General features: G+C 54.7%; 10 protein-coding genes across 10 annotated transcripts; 5 read left to right on the top strand and 5 right to left on the bottom strand.

The window, feature by feature from the left end:
- Positions 1-238: 238 nt before the first annotated feature.
- Positions 239-1139, bottom strand: W97_02229 (uncharacterized protein; the record flags this gene model as incomplete). The annotated part of the gene is made up of 2 exons (XM_007780130.1): positions 239-1067; positions 1123-1139. The coding sequence occupies 2 exons, from the start codon at positions 1137-1139 to the stop codon at positions 239-241; spliced, it is 846 nt and encodes a 281-aa protein (XP_007778320.1).
- Positions 1140-2979: 1840 nt separating this feature from the next.
- Positions 2980-3715, bottom strand: W97_02228 (uncharacterized protein; the record flags this gene model as incomplete). Its single annotated transcript, XM_007780129.1, has 2 exons — positions 2980-3619; positions 3672-3715. 2 exons carry the CDS (start codon positions 3713-3715, stop codon positions 2980-2982), a joined length of 684 nt encoding a protein of 227 aa, XP_007778319.1.
- Positions 3716-4009: 294 nt separating this feature from the next.
- W97_02227 (uncharacterized protein) lies at positions 4010-6019 on the top strand (the record flags this gene model as incomplete). Its single annotated transcript, XM_007780128.1, has 1 exon — positions 4010-6019. The coding sequence occupies one exon, from the start codon at positions 4010-4012 to the stop codon at positions 6017-6019; it is 2010 nt and encodes a 669-aa protein (XP_007778318.1).
- Positions 6020-6799: 780 nt separating this feature from the next.
- W97_02226 (uncharacterized protein) lies at positions 6800-9098 on the bottom strand (the record flags this gene model as incomplete). The annotated part of the gene is made up of 7 exons (XM_007780127.1): positions 6800-7167; positions 7240-7514; positions 7583-7665; positions 7714-8128; positions 8186-8650; positions 8709-8979; positions 9041-9098. 7 exons carry the CDS (start codon positions 9096-9098, stop codon positions 6800-6802), a joined length of 1935 nt encoding a protein of 644 aa, XP_007778317.1.
- Positions 9099-12897: 3799 nt separating this feature from the next.
- W97_02225 (uncharacterized protein) lies at positions 12898-13994 on the top strand (the record flags this gene model as incomplete). The annotated part of the gene is made up of 2 exons (XM_007780126.1): positions 12898-13012; positions 13072-13994. 2 exons carry the CDS (start codon positions 12898-12900, stop codon positions 13992-13994), a joined length of 1038 nt encoding a protein of 345 aa, XP_007778316.1.
- Positions 13995-14089: 95 nt separating this feature from the next.
- Positions 14090-15055, bottom strand: W97_02224 (uncharacterized protein; the record flags this gene model as incomplete). Its single annotated transcript, XM_007780125.1, has 1 exon — positions 14090-15055. One exon carries the CDS (start codon positions 15053-15055, stop codon positions 14090-14092), a length of 966 nt encoding a protein of 321 aa, XP_007778315.1.
- A 247-nt stretch (positions 15056-15302) lies between these two features.
- W97_02223 (signal recognition particle protein) lies at positions 15303-16932 on the top strand (the record flags this gene model as incomplete). Its single annotated transcript, XM_007780124.1, has 2 exons — positions 15303-15380; positions 15436-16932. The coding sequence occupies 2 exons, from the start codon at positions 15303-15305 to the stop codon at positions 16930-16932; spliced, it is 1575 nt and encodes a 524-aa protein (XP_007778314.1).
- Positions 16933-17295: 363 nt separating this feature from the next.
- On the bottom strand, positions 17296-19036 carry W97_02222 (uncharacterized protein; the record flags this gene model as incomplete). Its single annotated transcript, XM_007780123.1, has 3 exons — positions 17296-17965; positions 18023-18507; positions 18614-19036. 3 exons carry the CDS (start codon positions 19034-19036, stop codon positions 17296-17298), a joined length of 1578 nt encoding a protein of 525 aa, XP_007778313.1.
- Positions 19037-19419: 383 nt separating this feature from the next.
- On the top strand, positions 19420-19937 carry W97_02221 (uncharacterized protein; the record flags this gene model as incomplete). Its single annotated transcript, XM_007780122.1, has 2 exons — positions 19420-19511; positions 19586-19937. The coding sequence occupies 2 exons, from the start codon at positions 19420-19422 to the stop codon at positions 19935-19937; spliced, it is 444 nt and encodes a 147-aa protein (XP_007778312.1).
- Positions 19938-20722: 785 nt separating this feature from the next.
- On the top strand, positions 20723-22931 carry W97_02220 (uncharacterized protein; the record flags this gene model as incomplete). The annotated part of the gene is made up of 2 exons (XM_007780121.1): positions 20723-21357; positions 21440-22931. 2 exons carry the CDS (start codon positions 20723-20725, stop codon positions 22929-22931), a joined length of 2127 nt encoding a protein of 708 aa, XP_007778311.1.
- Between the last annotated feature and the right edge of the window lie 850 nt (positions 22932-23781).

The raw sequence follows: 23781 nt of genomic DNA, 5'->3' as shown, positions 1-23781 counted from the left end.
AGGATTTGCAGGATTGGTGTAGGAACGCTGCAGCACCGTGTAGACGTGATAGGGTTTGTGAACACATGGATGCACGTCACGAATCCCCTTGCGTTGGATGTGTGGATATTTTGTTTCTTTGGAGATGAGATAGCATCGATACTTATGCATATATACCCGTTACGCGAATCAATACAGTACTACCCTGTTCGCTTGCTGATGCGCATCGTTGCGCGTGCCTTTCCGTTCAAGTGACAATTCACGCTCTTCCACTATCTCTGCTGCTTCTTGCCACCAATTCCACAGACTCAGGTTTCCACTCCACGTTCCTCCAACCATTGCCCTGCATCGTGTCGTTAGACCCTACGCTGTCAACCGCGCCTCTTTCCAGCGCTAGCATCTTCGCCTCCTCTTCGCTCGAAACATCGCTCCGCCTACTCTCACCGGCATTCGTGCCCTTCATACATTCAGGGAAAACAACCACATCCGGCGCCGTCGCCCTTCGCATAGTCGACAACGGACTTTTAGGCAGTGACCCGCTTGAACTGGTTCTCGAGCTTACGGACGGAGGGACCGAGCGTAGCCTATACGCCCCACGACCACTACTGCTGGAACGCTGCGCTAGTGCCAGGAGCACAGGCGAGGGCGGCGCAGAGCGGACGGTGCTGCTGCGGTATGGCTCGGTTCCGCTGCCGTAAGGGGGACTGCGAGGTGGGTGGACGGCGCGCCAGGCTGAGTCAATAGGGGTTGGAGGTGTGGAGCGGAAGGGTGGGTGTGTTGGTGCGGGTTTAGTAGTGCGGGGGAGGGATAATAGGGAGGTGGAGGTGAAGATGCCGAGGCCAATCGCGGAGGGAGAAGATGAAGCAGAAGCCGAGGCGGAGGACGTGAGGTCGTAGAGGCTGCTGACAGGTCTAGAGGTGCTGGAATTCGACGATGGGAGGGAGGCTGGGCGTGATGAGGTCTTCTCAGACGTCGGCGAAGTGGCGGATGAACCGATCACTATTCCTATGTCTCTGCGACCGAGGAGGCCGGCCTCAAAGGGGTTATGAATTCCGGTAAGAATGCCGAAGAACACACAGGAGGTAATGCTGGCGCAGTTGAGTTAGTTCGGGCCGCACGCTCTTGCTGGTTTCGAGGACATACAGTGCAATAACCGACATTGCCGTGTTGAAGCGTTCCGCAACACATACGGCACCTACCTCCCATCGCTCCCCCTCTGCGCCCCGAGGCTTGCAGACAGGTTGTCTAGCCGTGATAATCAAGTGCCAGCCCGATGCTAAGATCCAAAGGATGCACTGGCATACTACTAATCCGATGCTGTTACGACGGAATCGCTTCTTCAGTCGCTGTAGGTCGCTTTTGGACCATCTGGTTGCCAAAACGATGTGGTTGATTATATACATCATTGACGCAGCCGACTATCTCGATGTCAGTTGTGGGCTATTACAGGTGTTGAGAACCCAAAAACACAACTCACAGAGCCGACTGTGTGGAATTGCGCTACAAGCATCGTAGAATCCTCGCGCCCCTGGACGAACAGGTACATCGTGCTGCAGAAGGCACCAAAGGAACTCCAAAGTAAGACGTGTAACCAGGCCGTAACGAATCGCAGAGTCCAAAGGCGCCGTTGTCTTCTTCGTGTGGCTTTGTTTCTCACATCCATAACCACATCTGCCGCTAGTGTAATCGTGGAAATTCTACGATTCTCGAAAGATGGCTTCTCGGCATCTGAAGACGAAGCATACCGTAAGGGAACCTCCAGCGGGGCGTCGTTGAGGCTTTTTAGAAGGCTATGTATATCAAGTGACGATGGTTCTGGCAACATCGTGTTGAATGCGGCTTCTTGACAGCAAGCAGCTAGCGGCAGTAAAAGCTTGCGGACGACCGATGGAGATCGTCAGCTGATATAGAATGATCTCGACGCATCAGGAGATGATGAGACGAGCGGCTGATTGATGAAGTGGCGAGGCTGGGTACGCGAGTAATACGCGTAGATTGCCAGGCCACCATCACCGGCCGCGTGCTATGGGATGCGCGCTGATAGCGATAAGCCCGTGTAGTGCTTGCAGCTTTACATTCTCTAGTCCCGTCGCGGAAGAAAGGGGTGGGTTCTGCTGGAATGGCGGCCGAAGATGGAAGCAAGGAATGTTGTGACACCTGGAACTCTCTTGCTTGGCGCTACAACCAGGGCGAACGATATGATTACTCAGGCAAGATGGAAAGGTGTAGCGACAATAGGAGATTCAGAAAGACGGAGAGGTCAGGAAACTCGCTCCACAAACTTCCCACAAGAAATCTAGGGAAGCGTTTGAATGAACAAGCAATAGCAGGTGAGCGAGGCTGATGCTCCACGGCAAGTCAGTCGCAGACGGCAGCCGAGGCGTAAAAGAAGACAGGCTATTTCCGCCTTGCATACACAACAGAGTTGCCCATGCTCACTTCGACATGACGTTTAGTGTGTTCGGTATTACAGGCTCTCATGTGCGGGCACACTTTGCTGCTGATTGATTCAAGTCTCAGTACGACGATGCACCACTTAGGTGGATGGCATGCCTGCTCAACTGTGCCAAGCCTGTGCGTGCTTAGATTCAGTTGCCACGGCAGCCTAGTCATGGCGAGGAGTGGTCTCTGTGTCGCATTTATGCAATCTCTCAAGTTGTTCGTCGACCCGACAAACTGGAACAGATCTTTGGCGATGTTAATCTTATAAGAACAGCCCGAGGTATCGTGCGCCCATAGAGTTGGCGACAAGGGTGACATCGCGATCGTGTTTTCTGGCTGTTGCGCCGGGCGTAGAGGCTTTCAGCAAGGTGTACGCATCTTATGAGTCTTCCTCGTAAGAGACGCCAAGGCGGCGTAGTGGATGATATCCAACCCCAAGCGCTTCATAGGACGAGGACGAGGATCAACAACAGGATAAGGACGAAGATCAAAACTGCTATGCAGCAGCTTGACATGGTATCTGTTGCGCACAGCCCCGTCAGCAACATCATCAGTACATCACATGGTCTCCCAAGGAGTGAACCGACCTTCATTCTTCTTGATGACCCAACCGACTTTCTTGATCCCCGTCTGCAGCTTGCCGCCAACCCTATCAGCAAGCGTGTCGACATCATCCAGTATGACTGCCTGCTCCTCAAGCTCCCTGCCCATATCATCGGCTTGCTGGCGCAGGTTGCCGACAGTCTGGAAGACGCCATCAAGCGCCTCGTCCTGTTCGTGCATAATCTCCAGCTGTCTCTCTTGCTCAAACGCGGCATAGTTATCGTCTTCGTCTCCGAATGAGTCTGGATCCGGTAGAGGACCTCCATTCATAGCCGCCTTGCCCTTGCTCTGCGCATCATGAACGGTCTTCTGAAGCTCTTCCCGCATATCCTCGACCTCGCCGCCCACCTCTTCAACCAAGTGTCTTCGGCGTTCGACTTCATCGATCTCGAGGCCGTATTTGTAAGGATCGTGCTCAACGGCTTTGACGCTGTCCACCAAGTCCTGGAGGTCCGTGGTAAGGTCTTGTAAGGTCGCTTCGAGCTCGTTACGCGCTTCAACTAATTCAGGAGAGTTCGGAGACGATGCAGAGGAGCGAATCCGAAGGTACGACGAGAATAGCGGCCGGGTCTGGTTGAGTAAGGAGAGGACGTCCCTGACCATCTGCGTCAGTAGGGCGTTATGCATTCACCAGGGGATTGACCTACGCCTGTACTTGCAGAAAGGGGTCACCCTCGTCCGCAGAAGACATCATATTAGCGAGTTGCCAGTTCTTCGCTGAGCTGATCCACCGTGTCTCGATTCTGTATTCGTAGTTGAGAAAAGACCGCTGTTGGTCGAGCACTGAACCTCTACGGTACCTCGGAGATAGTAGGGCTAAGCCCGAAGCACGTGACTCCAGCCTTCAGCACCACCGAATGTCTCAGCACCCAAAATGTGCATGACCCCTATAGAACTGTACTAGATCTCTCGATCTCGGCACAAACAATAGCACAGCTGCTTGAAAATTGCTCTTGTGGATGCAGCGTACATCTCGATCTTGAAGATGGCGCCTGAAAAGCCTCTGCCGCTGCCGGACCAGTTCTCAGATGTCGATGAATATGTAGACTCGCTATTAGCATTTGGATCATCATCCAATCTTCTACAGACACTATGTGGAGGCGTGCATATACTGGACTTTTTCACACGGACCCCGGATCTATACTCGCTGGTACTTCCATGGGAATGGCGAGATTGGGTCAAATCTGTGGATATGATGGATTTTCTCGATCTTCTCATGAGGGAGAAATTAGACAAGTTTGATGCTCATGCATCTCTAGATGGCTCAGAAAGAGCTAAGGAAGACTCATGGCGTGGGGCCCCGCTGCCTCCCAAGAGCTTGGTCCAGTACATCCAGAATGTCCGGAGGCATAGCTTGAGGCGAGATTTCCATACTATTGGTTCATCAAGCAAGGCTTCGGCTTCGAAAGAACCATCTATGGCACGTCACGTTGCCGTAGGCATGAAGGTCAAAAAGGTCCACGAAGTAGACAACTTCGCCCGGTATGTAGACAAGCTGACCGCGGACATTGCAGTTGCTCGAGACCGAGAGATCACGCATCTTGTAGACTTTGGATCTGGTCAGAACTATCTCGGCCGCGCTCTGGCAAGCCAACCGTACAACAAGCGTATCATTGCGGTCGAAAGCAAAGAACACAACATTGAGGGAGCAAAGAACATGGACGTGCACGCAAAGCTTGCGCCGAAGCTTAAGATCATGCGGAACAAAAAGGAGTATCGTGCTGGGCTCGATGATGCCAAAGCTATGAAAGACCAGAGCAACACAAGAGAGATGTCTTTGCGGACCAAGAATATATGCAGCAACGGGTACTTTGCCACTAGCACCGAGCAATCAAACGGCACGCGTGACGAAGACAGCACGCCCTCGAACGAAGATGGAGCTGTTAGCCAAACACAAGTTGAAGGCGCAGGCTCCATTCAATACGTAGCCCACCGGATAACGGACGGCAACCTCGCACCCGTAATCACCCAGATCTTTGGAGAACCCGCCATCGAGTCACCTCAATCCAAGCAATCGTCTTCCACCACGCCGTCGGCTTCTACAGATCTCTCTCCCGCTTCACCAACGGCATCTACAGATCCCAGTCTGCTAGTCCTCTCCCTCCACTCCTGCGGCAACCTCCTACACCACGGCCTGCGCTCCCTTCTCCTCAACCCCAGCGTGCACGCCGTCGCAATGATAGGCTGCTGCTACAATCTCATGACCGAGCGGCTTGGGCCCCCAACCTACAAGCTCCCCTCGCTCCGGCCCGCCCACCCCCGACTCGACGCCACCTCCAACGCCTGCGACCCGCACGGCTTCCCCCTCTCCCAGCGGCTCGAGCACTACGCACCTCTCGTCCACTCTCCATTAACCGGTGCCCCAGAGGCCGCGACTCCGAACACGGGGTTCCGCCTCAACATCACCGCACGTATGATGGCCGTCCAGGCGCCCCAAAACTGGGGCCGGTCCGACAGCGAGGCATTCTTCACGCGGCACTTCTACCGCGCCTTACTCCAGCGCATCTTTCTGGACCGCGGGGTGGTGACGGCACCAACAGGTGCGAACGACGTTGTAGGCGGGCGATCTCCGGCCGGCTGGAGCGGGCGAAGCAGCGGCGGGCAACCGATCATCATCGGGAGTCTACGGAAGCGGCATTATGGCTCCTTCGTCGCGTACGTGCGGGCGGCGGTCGAGAAGCTCACGGCTGTGGACCCCGGGGTGGGGGATGCGGAGGGGGAGAGGGCGAGGGCGGCGTTCTTTGCGGAGAAGATGGCGGGGTTGGAGGATGTGGAGATTGAGGCGTACGAGGCGAGGTTTGGGGAGAGAAAGAAGGAGCTGAGTGTTGTGTGGAGCTTGATGGCCTTTAGTGCGGAAGTGATCGAGGCGATCATTGTGGTTGATCGGTGGCTTTTTCTGAGGGAGCAGGAGTGTGTGAGGGATGCGTGGGTTGAGCCGGTTTTTGAGTATGGAATGAGTCCAAGGAATTTGGTGGTTGTGGGAATCAAGAAATGATTCCGCAGGACTGGTACATAAAGAGGTCTGGCGAAGTTATGGGTGGTTGTTGTTGAGGTTACGCAGACTGGTCTGTGTATAGCGCAGCAAGGCTGCTGACTTGACTGACTAGCAGAACTGCCGCTGCTATTGCATTGCAACTCTCCAATGCCTAAATACTGCTGTTGCGAAATCATCGTGTTGCAGACAAGGGATGCGTCAGAACCGAGATGTCCGCGTCCGGTCACTTGTCCTGGTAGAGGATTCAAGCGCGGCGCGCTGAGGCCGCCTCTCGGGCGACGATGATAATCCAGTCTTTACGCCGGTCGCTTTGCATTTAGTGAATGCTTGATCGGCAGCTGCTCAGGTATTGCGGAGAACAGCTTCGCTCAACTGAACGACGGTCAGGGCATAGAATCTATTTTCGGGTGCTCTCAAGGTACATGTGACATGTAGCGGGCAGAATATAGGTTTCGAAAGAAGAGGATGAAACCCATCATCAATGTCTCATCATGGGTAATGCAACAACTCCTAAGCATGTTGATACAAGTCATTCTGGGCGGATGCTGATAGCTGCCACTACAAGGAACTGTTGAGGTTAATTGAAAGAGAAGTTTGATGAAGGTCTTCGCTGTATCAATCTAATTTCGCTCTGCACTACAGTCTGAATATAAACAGGGGTATCTTCCGCAACAACTGAACAGGGGTATCGACCGAGAGCGCCGCTGCGCCACAACGTCGCGCTGGAACAAAGCGACAAACCAACAAGACGAGAACACGGGCAGAAAACAGGAATGTCTGTCAAGGAGGATCAATCGTAGCGCGCCTCCTTGATGGCCGTTTGTTGTTTCCACCTAACGGGATCACGAGATTCCCCGGCCACGCCAGGTGCACCACCTTCCCGAACCACTCGTTGAAACGGCCAGCGACACCTTTAGTGACCGGCCAGCAGCGCTGCCAGATCGGTACGAAGATGTTGAGCGGGGGCGCCTTCAGCAACTCCGGATTTGTTGAATAACCCAGATTGTCAAACTTCATCTCGAGGAGCCTGTTCGTGTCAAAGTTCACAGGGCCGATGGTGATGGTTGCGTAGAAGCCGGCTCTGAAGAAGATCCAGAGCCCGATGGCGCGTTCGTACGGTCCGCCTGGGTAGCATTTCGCGTCAACACCTGTGCAGCGTTAGGATTCGGTGGACCGAGTGCATGATGCTGGCTGGGGGGATGTCGACATTGATGGCTTACCCTGCGGTTCGTTTATTATCATCGGCAGCCGTCCAATATCAAGCGCTGCCATGAACCCCGGTCGTGCCCATTTTGGTATTCCTGGATTGACAACCTTACCTGAGATCTTTGCCCGCAGCCCTATCGACGAATGCAGATCGAGTCCTTGAACATTGAGAGCTGGTTCCAGAACCACAAGCCTACCGGGGAGATTGACATCCACAGCGTCAGGTGCCAACAGGTCGATCTCAGCTGATGCACCTTCCTCCATTGTCCAGCGCATGCCCGGCAAGGTGCTGCAAAGAGGTTAGCAAACCTTGCGTAGGTCCACGCGACAGGCCAGTGGGAACTTTAGGGGACTTACAGGTTCAACGTCCCTGTTACGCCCACGTTAAAGAAGATGAAGAATCCGATACCACTGTCAATCGACTCAACACCCTTCTTGTTCTACTGAACGTCAGCTGCTGCAGCGGCCATACGAGCATCTTCCCCTACCTCGCCACCTTTGCCGACTCCCTTACCAGCTTGGTTCTTTGCTTGGTCCTTTGTTTTGTCCTTTGTTTTGTCCTTGCCAAGGCTTCGGCCGTCCCATAGGATGCTGTTTACGGTGTAGCCCAGGGAGCAAATAGGAGTATCTGGAGGAACGATGGCAAGGCTAGGAATGGGAATGTGACAAAACATGTCCACACTGACGTCGATATCGACTTCGAGTTGTAGCCGTATATCTATCGGCTTCATCGCCCTGAAGCCTGCCTTTGCTTTCTTCAGGACCCGTTCAACACCGTGTCGGTTTTCTCCATCTGCGTTGAGCGGATTTACATCGAACTCGAAGTCGTAGTATATCATCGCATCCAGGTGGATCCAACATTTTACACAGAAGATGTTTGGCATAGGAGTGAAAGCAAGGATCCTAGGCGTGGTTAGCGTACTATGTTGCTTCCGGAAGCTTTGTCATGTGTAGACTCACCCTTCTCGTCCGGCAATCAGCTTTCTATCTCCAAGGTTTTCGTGAATGCTGTACGGGAAAGAATTGTTGAGCTCGAGCCCTAACTCGACGTTCCTCCAATCATCTTTGACATCTTCGTAGCCGTCACTGGCGGTGCCGGGGATCTCTTTCCACTCGCCGTTCCTAGCGTGTCCCGCCACGCTTTTCCCCGTGTCCCAGCCGTGCTTGCCGCTGTTTTCGACGGCTTCTTTTACGTCATGTCCTTTCTGCTTGAACTCGTCCCAGCCTCTCGAGACGAAGTTCCGGCGTGACAATCTGTTAGCCCGGTGTGGCAATCGCGGTTGGAGTACGACATCGTTCGGCAGGTTCACGGCGGCAGAGTTGAGGGTTCTTAGATGAGAAGCCCAGTCCGCGGATGTATTGTGTACAGGCATGCCGTCGATGATTACCGTCTGAGACCCTTCCACGAAATTGAGCGATTGGGATCTGCAACAAACGTATAAGTAAATAGGTACTAGTAGCCACAGCCGTCACGTACTTGTACATCGAGCGAACGCCCTTTCCACTGAAACACGACTCGTCTTCGATGACGAACAGCATGTCAGACCGTGACTCCCAGGTTCTGCGGGCCGTATGATACGCGTCAAGTTCCAAGAAAGGCAGCGTCAATCGGGTCGACTCGTCCTTACGAGCAAGCGGCAAACAAATCCGTTCCTGCGGCGTAAGAAGGAATTCGAGTTGTTCCAGATCGACGTAGCGACTTGAGTTGTGAGAGAGGACAAGCGTGGATACAAAGCGCTGAGTAACCTTATAGTCTGGCAGGTGATGATCAGCCATGTTTTCATGCTGTGAATCGAGTGGAAGTAAAGCGTTTACCTTCTTCAATGTAGTCAAGGGTGACCGAGGTAGTTGGTTCGAATAGTCCTTCCCACATATCATGGGGCACGTCCCGCTTTGACAGTACCGGCAGATGAACCAATGAACGCGGCCGTCGCATCAGAGCGATGGCCTTCTGGGACTGTTCCTCATAACTTGTGATGGGGGCCATCAAGAGGAAGGAGAGGAGAGAAAAGAGAAAGGCAAACATCTTGCGAGACATTTTAGCGGTCTGGAAAGAGTCTTCGTTGAAAGATTGTAGAAGAGGAGGGACTTTAAGCTGACTGGAGTCTGAATGATGGAGCTGAGTAGAAGGCGGAGCCAGGACTTATATAGTGTTCTGCTCCTCGCCATGTGTACTCATTTGGGTGAGCCCCGCACCCGGTCGATGGAGATGTTTCTCTTGAGTGGGGCCGCGTGTCGTGAGCATCCCTGGTGGATTGATCATCTTCTTTTCATGTTATCATCGACACCATCTCTTGTGCCATGGGTGCGACGCTGATAGTTATCGACTTCGGGTCGAATCCTGATACCAATTGCAAAATGGACTATCCGTCCAAGGTCCACAAGTCAGATGTTTGTCCAGCCTAGGCAGTGTACAAGGTGCTCAGGCAGAATGTAGACAATCGTTGACGGCATGGTGTACGAATGAAGCATAACCAACCCCGTCGGGACGAACGGATGAAGGTTGGACTCGTGGAGACCCCTCATTAACTATCGAGATAGTGGGCGGTGTGGAGTGTGAAATACCTTGGAGGAGTTGAGGTCGATTTCCTGATACGAGATCGTGTGATCTGATAGCGGAAGCAGAGAACAACATCGTAAGCGCCCCGCCCCAGAAGCTTCGTTGCGGTATCTGAACGCCTGTTACTGTGTCCACATTTCAACCGGATGATGACGAGCAGCCTGTTTGTGTGGTGGGATGGAAGTGGAGTTGCGATATTCGCCGCTGGTAACGGTCCCGCGCACGGGCCTCTCAAGTTTGGCTGGGTTAACTCCACCAGACTTCCTTGACGTCATGATTTTGACCGCAACTCGATGAAGGCGATTCGTTGTGGTTCACTGGAGGCCGAGTGGGCAAAGCTGAATTTGCCCTTAGAAATCCGTGGAGGTGTTTAGACTTCCAACAAGGCCTCGCAAACATCCTCACTCTCCGTACGCTCTTCTTGAGAACAGAGGTCCGGTTTTCGCATGGCTGGACGTGCTTGTTCGACGGATGGGGGTCAAGCGGCGACGGGGTGTTCGGACGCGGTCTGGCAGAGGGGCCGTCGATAGCTTCGAGGCACTGGAAAGGTGTGCGGGTCTCAGACACGGATCGCGTGATCCTTAGAGCTGGTGATGATCTTATTCTCGTCGAACGAGCAGCAGTAGACGCCGTCTGTATGGCCATTAAGATAAACGGCAACGGGGCTCCCAGGCAATCGGCGGCGCTACGTGGCCCAGCGGATCTAATACATTTTCTTCCAATCCTAGGAGTGTGCGCGAACAATGGATGTGCGTAGAGGGTGCGTAGGATAGCCGAGCTATTGTAGAGTACGGTTGTAACGTGCACGATTGCTTATAGCCCTGCCCGCTCGTATCTTGATTTAGCGATATCCTGTGTGTGGGCCTAGCGGCTGGCGAGTCCGCGACTGAGAGGGTAGTAGAGGTAAAGCATGGATATCCATCCTGCTCTGGTTGCGGACTCAGGTCGGTAGAGGTTGACGCGGTGTTCGCGGTCCTCGAAGTGCACTACGGGTTGAGTGCTTCGAACACAAGAATGGCACGATACCAGCGCGTGATGCTCGGTGTGCCGTGTCGGACCATTGCCTCAGTATAAGCCTCCTTGTGGAGCTCGTAAGCAAGATGGACCATGTCCTGGGCTGCCGTGTGCTCTGGTCGGCTCCAAGCCTGGAGACCACCTTCGGCAAAGACACCACCGATACTGTTTACAGAGCTGATTCAAAGGTGGTCTCATCGATACGCGCGAACCGGGCCGCCAGGACGTGATTCAAGACGGTCTGAAGACCTCGACCAGTTCGGGGGTTTCTTTCCGCTTGGTCAGTATGCTATACCTCGTATAACACGGTAGGAACGCTACGTACCTGTGGCAATGAAGAGCTAGAGGAAAGGATGTCGCTCGTCGTCTAGCCGATGGACACAGCGGCGAAGAGAGAGAGTGTCGTCAGTTTGTATTCGTGGATTGGCGACACGCAAGACTGTGGCTCTGCGATTCCGATGAGGAAGGATTGCGCGGTGGAAAACATTGGCTGAAGCAAGAAGTCAGCATCCGTATCTCTCCACCGAGCGTCGAGACGCGTAAGGACGAGAGGGCTCATACATACTGGTAATGTTGAAAGAGACAGATACCGGCAGAAAGAGCTGTATACCATTAGCAGCTGAGCAGCATGGAAGTATTTCGAGTCAACTCTTACCAAGCGACGCGACGCTCAGTTGTACAGAACAGTGCGTGCTATCGTCCGGTGGATTCAGTGAGCAGCCTTGCGGGTAAGCCGACGAGTATATGGAGGGCTGAGAAAGCTGTTGAATGTGCCTCTTGCGGGCGCAAGTGGTCGAAAGAAGCAATGATAACAACGACAAGTATGGACGAGAGAATCGTTCCAGAAGACGAACAATCGACCCGACGGAGCGTGGTGGCGTAGGGACTAACAGGACAGATAATTGACAACAAAGAGGAGGTATTCGACAAAATAGAGAGGAGAGAAGTGGAATGAAAAATGATGGAGGGAGCCCGCGGCCTTTTTATCTGTATATGAGACCACGCAGGTAGTTGCTTAACGGAAGGAAAGTAGGAAATTTTTCTTTGTCACTGGTAAACAGACCCACCCTAACAGCAGGTGGAGGAGGTATATAGGGAAAGGTAGTTCCGCTTCGAGGGAGGCTGCTCGGGCAGACAGCCAGAAGATGTAGCACCGGCCTCTCAGGCTTACCTACCTGGATAGATTCGTGTTGCTGCTTCCCTCTCACCGCCATCGTTTTCCAGACAAATGTGATCATTGCTGCTTCTGTAATAGCGGCTATGACGTGTCTAGTGGGTAAACAACACAACTTTGAGCGGCAAAAACAGAAGCCTCGGGAGGCAGAATTCCGCTTCGGATACGCTGCCCAAGCAAGCCATCCTTAAGCGGTAACATCCCGTGCACCAACTCACCTAGCTTCGACTTGCTGTTTCCCTTCGAGAGTGAAGGCGTTCAAAGTGTACTGGAGGCTGTCCCAAAGACTTTTCTCCAGCTGTAACATAGCGATGTCTCCGACAGGTGCTGCGACATCCCCATATCTTACTGCCGAATCAAACAAAGGACTAGGTAAACAATTCAATGCTGGACAGCAGGCGCAGGAACCTTGCGTAGAAGGGGAAGGTGCTTTCTAGAGAGAAACAGATCTGGCGAGCCGCCCGTAGGAGCCAGCCCGACCTACTCGTTCAATCTGCTGTCGACTTGCCAGAGCTACGGCGTCCGAAACTTCCCAAAGCGAACGAGACCTGTAACTGTTGTGACCGCAGTGCTGCTGTCTCGAAGCGCGTACACTCTATAGTCAGCTCTGATCGGTCTGACTTCCGGGACATATTGGTCAGAACCTCTCCTCGGTGCCATATCACGACTATTACAGCTACTAGATGTCTACGCATCGAGTTTTGATCGTATTGATTGCAAAGCTGTCACGGCTGGATATCAGACGGAATGTCACGCCAAGATGTCCCGCCCGCCTGCCACGAGATCGAGCCGCGGCACCTTCGGGTACTGTAGGGCTGAGCTTCCACTATCGATAATCTTACAGTAACATACACTCGTCATCGTCTTTTAAAGCTCAATTGACGCGTCGAGAAAGCTTCGTTCTATCTACTACACCACCACACAATGTCACGAATACTACGGCCCCTACGACCAATTGCACGCGCCACAGACCGACACAATATCTCGTATGGCGCACGACACATGTCAGGCGATGCATTACGCATTGGCTATGTCCCTGGTGAACCGCTTGATTCACTCCCACACTACATTCGCTAACACGTACGCCCACTCCGCCAGAACACTTCTCCACGCCCCTCTACTTCGCCCACAAATACTACGACCTCAACGCAAAACTAATCCCCTTCCCCTCCGGGACCGGGCACATGATCCAGTCCCTGCAAAACTCTGAAATCGACGTCGGCATCGGCCTGACCGAAGGCTGGGTAGCCGGGCTGGGAAAGTCGTCCAAAGAGAATGCACCGTACAAACTTGTGGGGACGTACGTCGAGAGCCCCCTCTGCTGGGCCATCAGCACAGGTAGCGAGCGCGACGACACCGAGCGCATCGAGCAGCTCAAGCACAAGAAAGTCGGGGTGTCGCGGATCGGCAGCGGGAGCTACGTGATGAGCTTCGTGCTGGCGGAGCAGCAGGGGTGGTTGAAGTCGGACAGCAGCCCGCCGTTCGAGCCTGTGGTGCTGAATGACTTCGCTGGGCTACGAAAGGGCGTGAATGAGGGCCAGGCGGACTTCTTCATGTGGGAACATTTTACGAGTAAGAGGTATTTCGACAACGGGGAGATTAAGCGTATAGGCGAGATCTATACGCCGTGGAGTAGCTGGAAGATCGTTGCGAGGGATCCGCTGGATAAGAGGATGCAGCCGATGAGCGATGCGATTAATGAGGGGATTGCGCACTTTGAGAGGAAGGAGGACGAGTCAATAGACTACATCAGTAAGGAGCTGGACTACTCGGCGGAGGATGCGGAGGCGTGGCTGAAGACGGTGAAGTTCCCTCAGGACGTCAGGGGCGTGGATCCGATCGTAATTGAGAAGGCGATAGACACTCTGAAGAAGGCTGGTGTCATCGATCCAGAAGGTGGTTCGGTAGATGATATGGTAGCAATCAGACGGTCCAGTCGTGGGAAGTCTGGTGGCGGCCAGTCGAACGGTGGGAAGTCAGACACCAAGGATACGGTGAGAGGGACGGTGACTGGCTTCTAAAAACTGGACCATCCAGTGCTGTACATATAGTCCATATGATCTGTACATAGGTGCGAGCTCGTAACACTGGAAGTCGTGGACATTTCCTAGATCGTTCATGCTTCCTGAGACGTAGCCATCTTCTTCGCTCCGCCACTGGTGATCAGATCCAGGAAGCCTTGCTTGCTCATCTCATTAACCCTCTCTTCCCTCTTGCCAACGCCCACCACACCACTCTTCTTGGCGTCCCTCGCTGCCTCCTCGCCCTTGACCTGAGCGGCGCGCACTGCGTTGAAAAGCTTGACAACACCCCTCTGCGCCGTCTTCTTCAACCTCCGCTCCTCTTCCACAATCTCTGCTGTCGAAGTACCAGGCGTCTGAAGTCCCATTACATCCTTCACTCTGCCTTTTTCAAGCGCATCCTTCTTGTCTTGCCGTATCTTGTGACGAGCCTTGGCTTCCAGCTTGGCGTCTTGAAGCTCTTTGCTTGCGGTCGAAGCGTCTTTACTGCGCGATAGGATCGGATCGGAGCGCTTTGAGGTTGTCAATTTTGATCCGAGGATCTTCGACATTGATGTCGCGAAAGCATCAGGATCATTCCGTTTCCGCTTCTTCGAGGGCGCATTGGTGGACGTTTCCGACTCCGATGCAGAGGACGCATCTGTGAGGTCCTGGTCTTCCTCTTCGGATACTTCATCCTCTTCGGACAATACTGGATTCTGGTCATGCGCTGGGTCTGCCGCGTCCTCCTCATCTGCTTCCTGCACGCCTATCGCCTTGGATTCCTGCTCCTGTGCCAGCTCTTCGTCTTCTTCAGATAGCTGCGCAGGGGTCTCCTCCTCCTCATCCTCCCCCTGGACGGTTCGGCTCTCCTCTTCGTGTGCCTCTGTCGGCCTTCTTTCGCCCAAACCTGTCAAGTTTGCGGCACTGAAGTCCTCCTTCGCGGTGGGTTCATCTTCATCGCTTGAGCTGTGATACTCGACTCGTCGCCGCTTCGAGAACTTCGCTTTTGGCTTTGGTTTGCCTCGCAGGCCATCTTGCGTTCGCTTCCTCTTTAACGCGACTGGCGTTTTCGAAGGCATGGTGACTTTCTGGAGTTTGCGAAATGTTTGACCGTGACCGTGAACTTCACTCAGGAAAAGTTCGAGTTTAGACTCTCGCCAAGACTTCCGCCCCGCCATCATCCCACCAACGACACATCTTCATTCGAGTTACAATCCACAGTATTGCATTATAGCAGCGCGGCCATAGCTTTTTTACATAGCCCACTGCTAGCTGCAATAAACTTCAGCGCCTGATCGCCCGCCTCGACAGACTTCTTTCACCGCCATGGTCCTCCAAGACCTCGGCCGGCGCATCAATGCGGCCGTCACAGACCTCACGCGGTCCCCTAACCTGGATGAAAAGGTGCGTAGTATATGCCTTGTATCCCTATACTCACACCTAATAACACTCTCCCCAGCAATTCGACTCCATGCTCAAAGAGATCTCCAACGCCCTCGTCGAAGCCGACGTAAACATCAAACTAGTCGCCACGCTCCGCACCTCAATAAAGCGAACCGTAAACTTCAAAGACCTCCCCCCGAGCACCAACAAGAAGCGGCTGATCCAAAAAGCCGTCTATGACGAGCTCGTCAAGCTCGTCGACCCGCACGCTGAGCCCTTCAAGCCGCGCAAGGGCAAGCCCAACGTCATCATGTTCGTCGGCCTGCAGGGCAGCGGCAAAACAACATCCTGCACGAAGCTGGCGCGCTGGTACCAGGCGCGGGGCTTCAAGGCGTGCTTAGTGTGCGCCGACACGTTCCGCGCAGGCGCCTTCGACCAGCTGAAACAGAATGCCACGAAGGCGAAGATACCGTACTACGGCAGCCTAACGCAGACGGACCCCGTAATCGTGGCGCGGGAAGGCGTAGAAAAGTTCAAAAAAGAGCGCTTTGACCTCATCATCGTCGACACCTCAGGTCGGCACCAGCAAGAGAAAGAACTCTTCGCCGAAATGTCACAGATCCAGGCCGCCGTGACACCGGATCAAACGATTATGGTGCTCGACGCGACGATCGGACAGGCCGCGGAGGCCCAATCTCGCGCCTTCAAAGACACAGCCGACTTCGGCGCCATCATCATCACGAAGACGGATGGCGCAGCCGCAGGAGGCGGCGCGATCTCGGCTGTCGCAGCGACGCACACGCCGATCGTGTTTATCGGCACTGGTGAGCACCTTCTCGATCTCGACCGCTTCGACCCGCGCGCCTTTGTCTCGAAGCTGCTAGGTATGGGCGACATGGCGGGGCTAGTCGAGCACGTGCAGAGTCTGAAGCTCGACCAGAAGGACACGCTGAAGCACATCGTGGAGGGCGTCTTCACGGTGCGCGATCTGCGGGACCAGCTCTCCAATGTTATGAAAATGGGGCCGTTGTCCAAGATGGCGGGGATGATTCCGGGGCTTGGCGCTATGATGGGGAATATGGACGACGAGGAGGGCAGCCTCAAACTGCGGAGGATGATCTATATTTGCGACAGCATGACGCTCAAGGAGCTTGACTCGGACGGTCGCATTTTTGTCGAGCAGCCTGCCCGCATGACGCGTGTGGCGTACGGCAGCGGCACCTCCGTCCGCGAGGTCGAGGAGCTGCTCACGCAGCACAAGATGATGGCGGGTGTGGCCAAGAAGATGAAGGGCGGCATGGCGAACATGCAGCGCGCGCAGGCGGCCATGGGGGGTGGAAACAAGGCGCAGCAGATGGCAGCCGCGCAGAAGAGGTTGCAGAGTATGGGCGGTGCGGGCGCGGCGGGTGGGCCGGGAGGCATGGACATGGCGAAGATCATGCAGATGATGGGAGGCGGCGGAGGTGGTGGTGGGATGCCGAATCTGGGGGGAATGGATATGGCGAGTATGATGAAGATGATGGGGGGTATGGGCGGAATGGGCGGTGCTGGAGCGGGACGAGGGAGAAGGTGAGATTGTGCCGTATCAATTATGGTTGTCGCATGGCGCGGAGTCTGGCGCTTCTGGGTGGTTACCTTCGGGAAGAGCATTTTTCGCATGGAACGGCGCTGATCTGGTGGGCGACATCTATCACTACATCATACGGAGAAAATCGCCGGGTGAGCAGAATGTACAGACGCCTCGTGCGCCCTACCGTCCTCACTATGTTCCAAGTGATACATCTACAGTACACCCAGTAACGGTGGAAGAGAAGAGCGATTACCGCACCCAACCATCCCATCACGGTCCGTCAAACACCCAGACGCCGCTCGCTAGCCTAGACCTCAATCCATGATACACTCATCATCTCCCGTGTACACAATCTCCATGGCCTCGTCAGAATTCCCCTCCCACAGCCCCACCCCCCATAGCAGCAGCTCCCCACACGCCCACCAACCCCCAGAAACCCACTCGCCACCCCCTCCACAGCCCACTAACCCCTTGCCCCTTCTTCGTCCTCTGACTCTGGCCCTTCGCAGCCGCCGCAACAGCCCCCACATGGCTCGTCCCTTCCTCCCTGGCAATATACCACGCCGTCCCCAGCACGCCCCTATACGGCCCCACATCTACCACCGTCGGTACCCCCTCTCCTGCGGCCGCAGGCGGATAGGGCGGACTCGGCGCCGCGCTCCCCTGGCGCGAGCCTCTCGCGCTCCTGCCCCTCGACCGCGACTCAGCTTGCAACGTTGTGAGCGCCTCGCGCTCCGCGTTCTGCTTCAAATGCTGGATCTGGCCACGCCGGAGCACGGTTTCGAGCGGGAGCTTGGCGAACAGCTCGACGATGCTCGAGGCGAAGGAGGCGAGTGAGTAGGTCGAGGGGGTGAGGAGGGGATCGATTGCGAGGGTTGAGCGGAGCACGAGGGGCGCGGAGGCTGAGATGAGGGTTGGGAGCGTTGAGTGCAGGAGGGTTGGGGTCAGGAGGGAGGGGGGGAGGATGTAGGAGGGGAGGCTCCGTAGGGAGGGGAGGATGGCGCGGGGGAGGGAGGTTGTCGGGGTGAGGATGAGGCTGGGAGGGTGTTAGTGTTAGTGTCAGAGGATATAGGTGAAGGGAGGGAAGACGAACCGTGTCCGCACGATGTCTAGCGGTGCTAGCACGCACCCAGCGATTCCTGCGGCGGCGACCGCACATCCTAGGCTTGCCAGCGGGCTCGTGGAATCGATGACATCAAGCCCGCCGGCGCCGAACCCGGAGGTATTGCCCGCCAACAGGCCAGGGTCGGACACGTTTAGCAGTGCAGCGAGCAGTGACCGCGTCCAGCTCTCGATCGTCTTGAACAGGACATTGTACACAAACGTCGCATTCGTGCCTTTCCAGACGCCCCAGGCGCCTTCTTTGCTCCAGAGCTGGGAGAGGACTTCGAGGAGGGAGTTGGAGCGGCGGAGATCGAGCTTGTAGCTGGGTGATGGGGAGCTAGAGGAAGGCGTGGGAGTCGAGGATGCTGAGCGGGAGGTTGGTCGCCTTCGGCCGGAGGGCGAGTGCGGGGAGGTTCGTCTGTAGGAGGAGGCAAGCTTCGAGGCAGGAGCGGCGGGAGTGAAGTAAGAGGGCATCTCGGAGTCGGAGGCAGAGTCATACTCTTCCTCGGGGTAGGGTTCCTAAAGTCTCAGCTCAGCATGCTGCTATTCGTGAAGCTTCCCATCGCAGAGCTGTACGTACGTCTTCGTACTTTTCGCCCCCATATGCATCGCGACGCGGTCTCTGCGAGCTTGTTCTTGACGACTTCCCACTCGGCGCATCGGCCCCAGGAGCCAAGTGACATTGCAGCACCGTCTTTGCGACCTCGAACGGCTGCGCCAGCAACACTGATGTGTAGTTCCATAGTGCCTGATCCACGATTCTCTTCGTCATCTCCGCCAGTCCATAGCCCCGCGACGCCTCCTCCAGGAATCCGCTGCCATAGTCGAGGTCGCTCAGTATGTCGCGTGCGGAGGTGCCAAAGCTTGGTTTAGCGGTGGGTATGGATGACGGTCTGGTAGTCGCGCCGGTGGCATTCGCTGCAGCTGATTCGGGAGGGAGGCCGATTGAGGGTGGGATATAGTACGGTCGGAGCGGATTATGGGCGTCGCGTGATGTGGCCATTATTGGCGTGTGTAGATGTGTAGACGTGATAGTTTGGTGTTGGAGGAGTTCATGCTGCGGGAGATGCGCGGTGATGTCGACAGAAGCGAGGCATCTCGAAATCTTTTGACGGCGAACAGAAATCTCGGTTTGCCATTACAACACCAGCAAATCTCGGAGTCAAGCGGCGGTGCCAGGAGTTTAAAGGAGAGTATGCCGTCTTCACGCGCATTTAATCGAGTTGTATGTTCCTCGGTACTCCAAAGTATACACCTCCGATGTCCTCCGCCTCTGTCCACCTCATGTCGAAGGTTTCAGTATACAGTATGCGCCGATAGCAGCTGCAGCCTTAGCAGGCCCTCGTTTGTCAGAACGCATAAATGGAAGAGCTTGGGATTATCACAATGGGAGCAGAACACAACCTTTGCCCGGTCACGGCGGAGATTCTCGACATCCCCCATCTCGCAACACGGCCACCTGAACACGCCAAAGCCCGGTGAAGAGTAAGGCGATTCTCAATGCAAGGCCGCATCCAGAAGAGATCCGCAAGCTAACCCCCGCCCCTAACAGACGCCACGTAACCTTCATCGACAAAGACAACGACACGCACACCTTCGCCGTCGCCGACGGCGACAACCTGCTCGACATCGCGCAAGCCAACGACCTGGAGATGGAAGGCGCGTGCGGCGGCTCCTGCGCCTGTTCAACCTGCCACGTCATCGTCGAAGACCCGGACATGTACGACAAGATGCCCGAGCCGGACGACGACGAGAACGACATGCTGGACCTCGCGTTCGGGCTCACGGAGACGAGTCGGCTGGGGTGCCAGGTTAAGATGACGAAGGAGTTAGATGGGCTGGTGGTCAAGCTGCCGAGTATGACGAGGAATTTGCAAGCGAGCGATTTTGCGAAGAAGGAGTGAAGAGGGGGGATTGGTGGTTGGGGTTAGCAAGGAGGGGGCGGAAGAATGGGGGTGAGGGAGAGGACAGGCAAGGTTCGAGCATGGAACGGCATGTCGAAGCTGCCCCTGAGCCGACTGTGAGGAGGGGGAGGTGGTGTTGGGTATGTCTAGTTTCTCTGTACGTATCACGCGGCATGTGTAGTGTCGGATTGTTTGTAGAGAAGTAGCGGGTTCCAGTGACCGGCTAGCGAGGTAATGTATGGTGTACCATAGACCAAAACAGACCTTGGAGTACCTCCTCCGTATAGTGTATATCTGCCAACAGCACTGAGGTTATGATAGAGTGCTTTGAACGTTATAGGCTTATCTTATAGAGATCTTGTAGAAACCCAACGCATGACATTGCGAGGCAGTGACTCCTCTTAACCTTAAGTTCAGAGAAGACGCCCGATCTATTCCCTAATGCTCCACTCAAAAAGTTCTTCTACTAGCAGGTGCAATGAGGGAAAGAGTGGAAAGAAACAACAACTCCGTGTTCTGAGTTCGAGCAGTAAACAACTGGACCCACTGTAACCCACGAACTGCAAGTATTTTAGTTCATCTACAAACTTCGATATTTCTGAAAGTTCCGGTTGGAAGGAGTACTGAGTGAAATGACGTCACGGATGCTTACTCTCCCGAATAAGGGTTATAAACACTTTGAGCTTTTACTTAATGTCCGACAGATGAATCGGATGTAACGGAAGTCGCATTTCGACGAACCAGAGGGTGGGCGCACTGGACAAACTCGAACTCTCTACTGCGCGATGATTTCCCCCGTCATCGTCGAGGACTACAATCCCGCCTGGCCGTCCGACTTCGAAGCGATCAGGGCGCAACTCCGGCCCATTATCAGTGAGTCCGCTCTAGCAATCGAGCATGTCGGATCAACGTCCGTACCAGGGCTGGCAGCGAAGCCAGTCATCGATATAGACATAGTAGTCAAGTCCCCCGAGGATTCCCGCCATGTAATCATGAAGCTTCAAAGCTTTGGATACAAACATCTCGGCAACAAGGGGATTGTCGGGCGAGAAGCTTTTCTTGCTCCAGCAGGTGCAAGAAGGCAGAATCTGTATGTCTGTTTGGAGGGGTGTGTGGCGTTGAGAAATCATTTGTTGCTGAGAGATCATCTACGGAAAGACGGGCAAGCTAGGGAAGAGTATGGAGGGTTGAAGAAGCAGCTTGCGGCGCGGCATCCAGATGATGTGGATCGGTACTGTGAGGCTAAGACGAGCTTCATCATGGGGATATTGAAGCAGCACGGATTGGGTGACGAGGAGCTTAGGGGTATAGAGGAGGCAAACAAGGTAGTTGGAGGTCCGATTGGTGAAATGTCCTGCGCATTTGATGTCAAAAGTATAGCGATTATAGGCGCCGGTCCTTCTGGCCTTGCCGCCGCGAAGTGAGTAAGTCACCTTCGTCTGTCTAAAACTACTGAGTAGATGACCTACGCTTCAAAATAACACAGCTGACCAAGTTCACAGATTCCTCCTGGCTGAGAAGGCTTTTCAAAAGATTGAAGTGTTCGAACAGCGGAGTACAGTTGGCGGCGTCTGGAACTATACGCCTGAAGACCAGACCGATGTGGCATTTACCGTGCCTTCAACTGATCCGCACGTGCCTGTTGATGAGCCAATCTGGCATGAATATGCAGCTCAAGGGGATCTGAGCAGCGGCTCCAGTACTCCCAACGGAAGCAGAACTACCACAGATAGCAGCTCTTCCAGCCCACCGAATGGAGTTCACGACCAGAAGCGCTCCAAAGAAGCTCACTTCATCTCGCCAATGTACGAGCGCCTTGAAACCAACATCCCAAAGCCCCTGATGCGCTTCTCCGATACGCCCTTCCCCGAGCATCTCCAACTGTTCCCCAAGCACCAAGACGTCGAAGACTACCTCGTCCAGTACTCGCGAGACGTACAGCACCTCATCCACTTCCAAACTCAAGTCGTCTCCGTCCGCCCCGCCCTAGTAGGGAAATGGCACATCACGACCTCCGATCTCCTCAGCGGCCAGCAGACCACCACCCTCTACGACGCGGTCATCGTCGCTTCCGGCCACTTCGCTGTTCCCTACGTCCCCGCCATCCCAGGGCTCGAGGACTGGAACGCCGCCTACCCCGGCGCAATCTCGCATTCCAAGTTCTACCAACGCCCCGAGAACTTCCGCAACCAAAAAGTCGTTGTCGTCGGTAACGGCGCATCCGGGCTTGACATCGGATCCCAGATCGCGCAATACTGCCGGCAGCCGCTACTTGTGAGCCAGAAGAGCGAGAGCTATATGTCTCCAGGCAAGTCGGCCGCCAAGCTCGAGCTGCCGCCGATACGGCGTTTTAGCACTCAGGACCGCGCTGTCGAGTTCGAGGATGGGAAGGTCGAAAGAGACATCGACGCCGTGGTCTTCTGCACGGGCTACTTGTACAGCCTTCCCTTCCTCGAGAGCCTGGAACCACCGCTCATCACTGACGGTGAGAGAGTCGAGCAAGTGTACCAGCACCTCTTCTACATCCCGCGGCCGACGCTCAGCCTGCTTGCGTTGCCGCAGCGTATCATACCGTTCCCGGTTGCGGAGATCCAGGCAGCGGTCGTGGCCAGGGTGTACGCGAATAGAATCGCGCTGCCTAGCGTAGAAGAGATGAGGGACTGGGAGAGGAGGACCATTAAGGAGAATGGAGAGGGGCCGGCGTTCCACATGCTGAATTTTCCGAAGGACGCGAGATATATTAATGAGCTGTATGATTGGGCGGCGGAGGCGCTTCTGGAAGAGGGGCTAGAGAATGACGGGAGGGGGAAGATGGGGAAGAGATGGGGAGAGTGGGAGTTTTGGGCTAGGGAGAGATTTCCTGCTATCAGGAGGGCATTTGTGGAGAGGGGTGAAGAGAGGGCGAAGGTGACGAGGCTGGAGGAGATTGGGTTTGATTTTGAGAAGTGGAAGGAGGAGGAGAGGTGTAATAGGCTAGAGGAGAAGCGAATTTAATGCACTGTAGACGGTGCAGCGAGAAGAACAGGTCGATGATATACCTAACTGTCTAGCATGCTCGCAATTGAGCGGACTGGATGTAGGTGGCATGAAGCTGCTGACGCGTCCTCCATTGAGCAATGGGACAGTGATACAGATACAACTCAAACCCGGAGTTCTACTCCCCTGCACCTGCTAATAAAATTTCACCACCCATCCACCTAGGTGGTGAAGTTTGTCCAACTTTGATGCCGCAGTATTCGTTGTCTTTTTCGTGACTGATGATTGGGATGCCGTGGATCCGTCGTTCAAAGAGATCCCGTCATCATCCGACAAACTCCGAGGGCCCGATCCTAAACTCCGCCGCATCAACCACAGTTCAACCAAAACCGCGAGTGAGGGACGTGAATACGTGCTGCGATAGCTATTCGTCTCAAGATCAATGGGTAAGCGCCACAAAGTCCATCGGAATGGTCCCAACATCCCTGCTTCATCTCCGCTTCCTGTCCACCTAAATCCGTGCTTCCTGAGGCGGTCTTAACTATTCCGCGGTCCGATGATGGGGTTAAGGATGATTCATGAGTGACATAAGAGGTGCCCTCATCCCCCTAGTGACACTATCCATCCATACATCGAACATCCGGACCGTTTCGATCTTGCTCTCCAAGAGTATAAGCTCTGCCTTGTACCCCACATCAACCTTAACCACTCCATTCGATTCCGAAACCTCGCCACAGTCCTCTACAATGCTCGAGCTCACACTCCCCCGTCTTACCTCGTCCTCCAAGCGAAGGGTCCTTACGATCTCATCGAATCGTCACCAAGAACCCCAGACCGCATCTTACGGCTTCCCGCTCCAACGCTATCC

The sequence above is a fragment of the Coniosporium apollinis genome, assembly GCF_000281105.1.
Source record: "Coniosporium apollinis CBS 100218 chromosome Unknown supercont1.8, whole genome shotgun sequence".
NCBI lineage: Eukaryota > Fungi > Ascomycota > Dothideomycetes > Coniosporium > Coniosporium apollinis.
The sequence above is the reverse complement of the archived record's forward strand: the minus strand, read 5'-3'. Positions and strand labels throughout refer to the sequence as shown.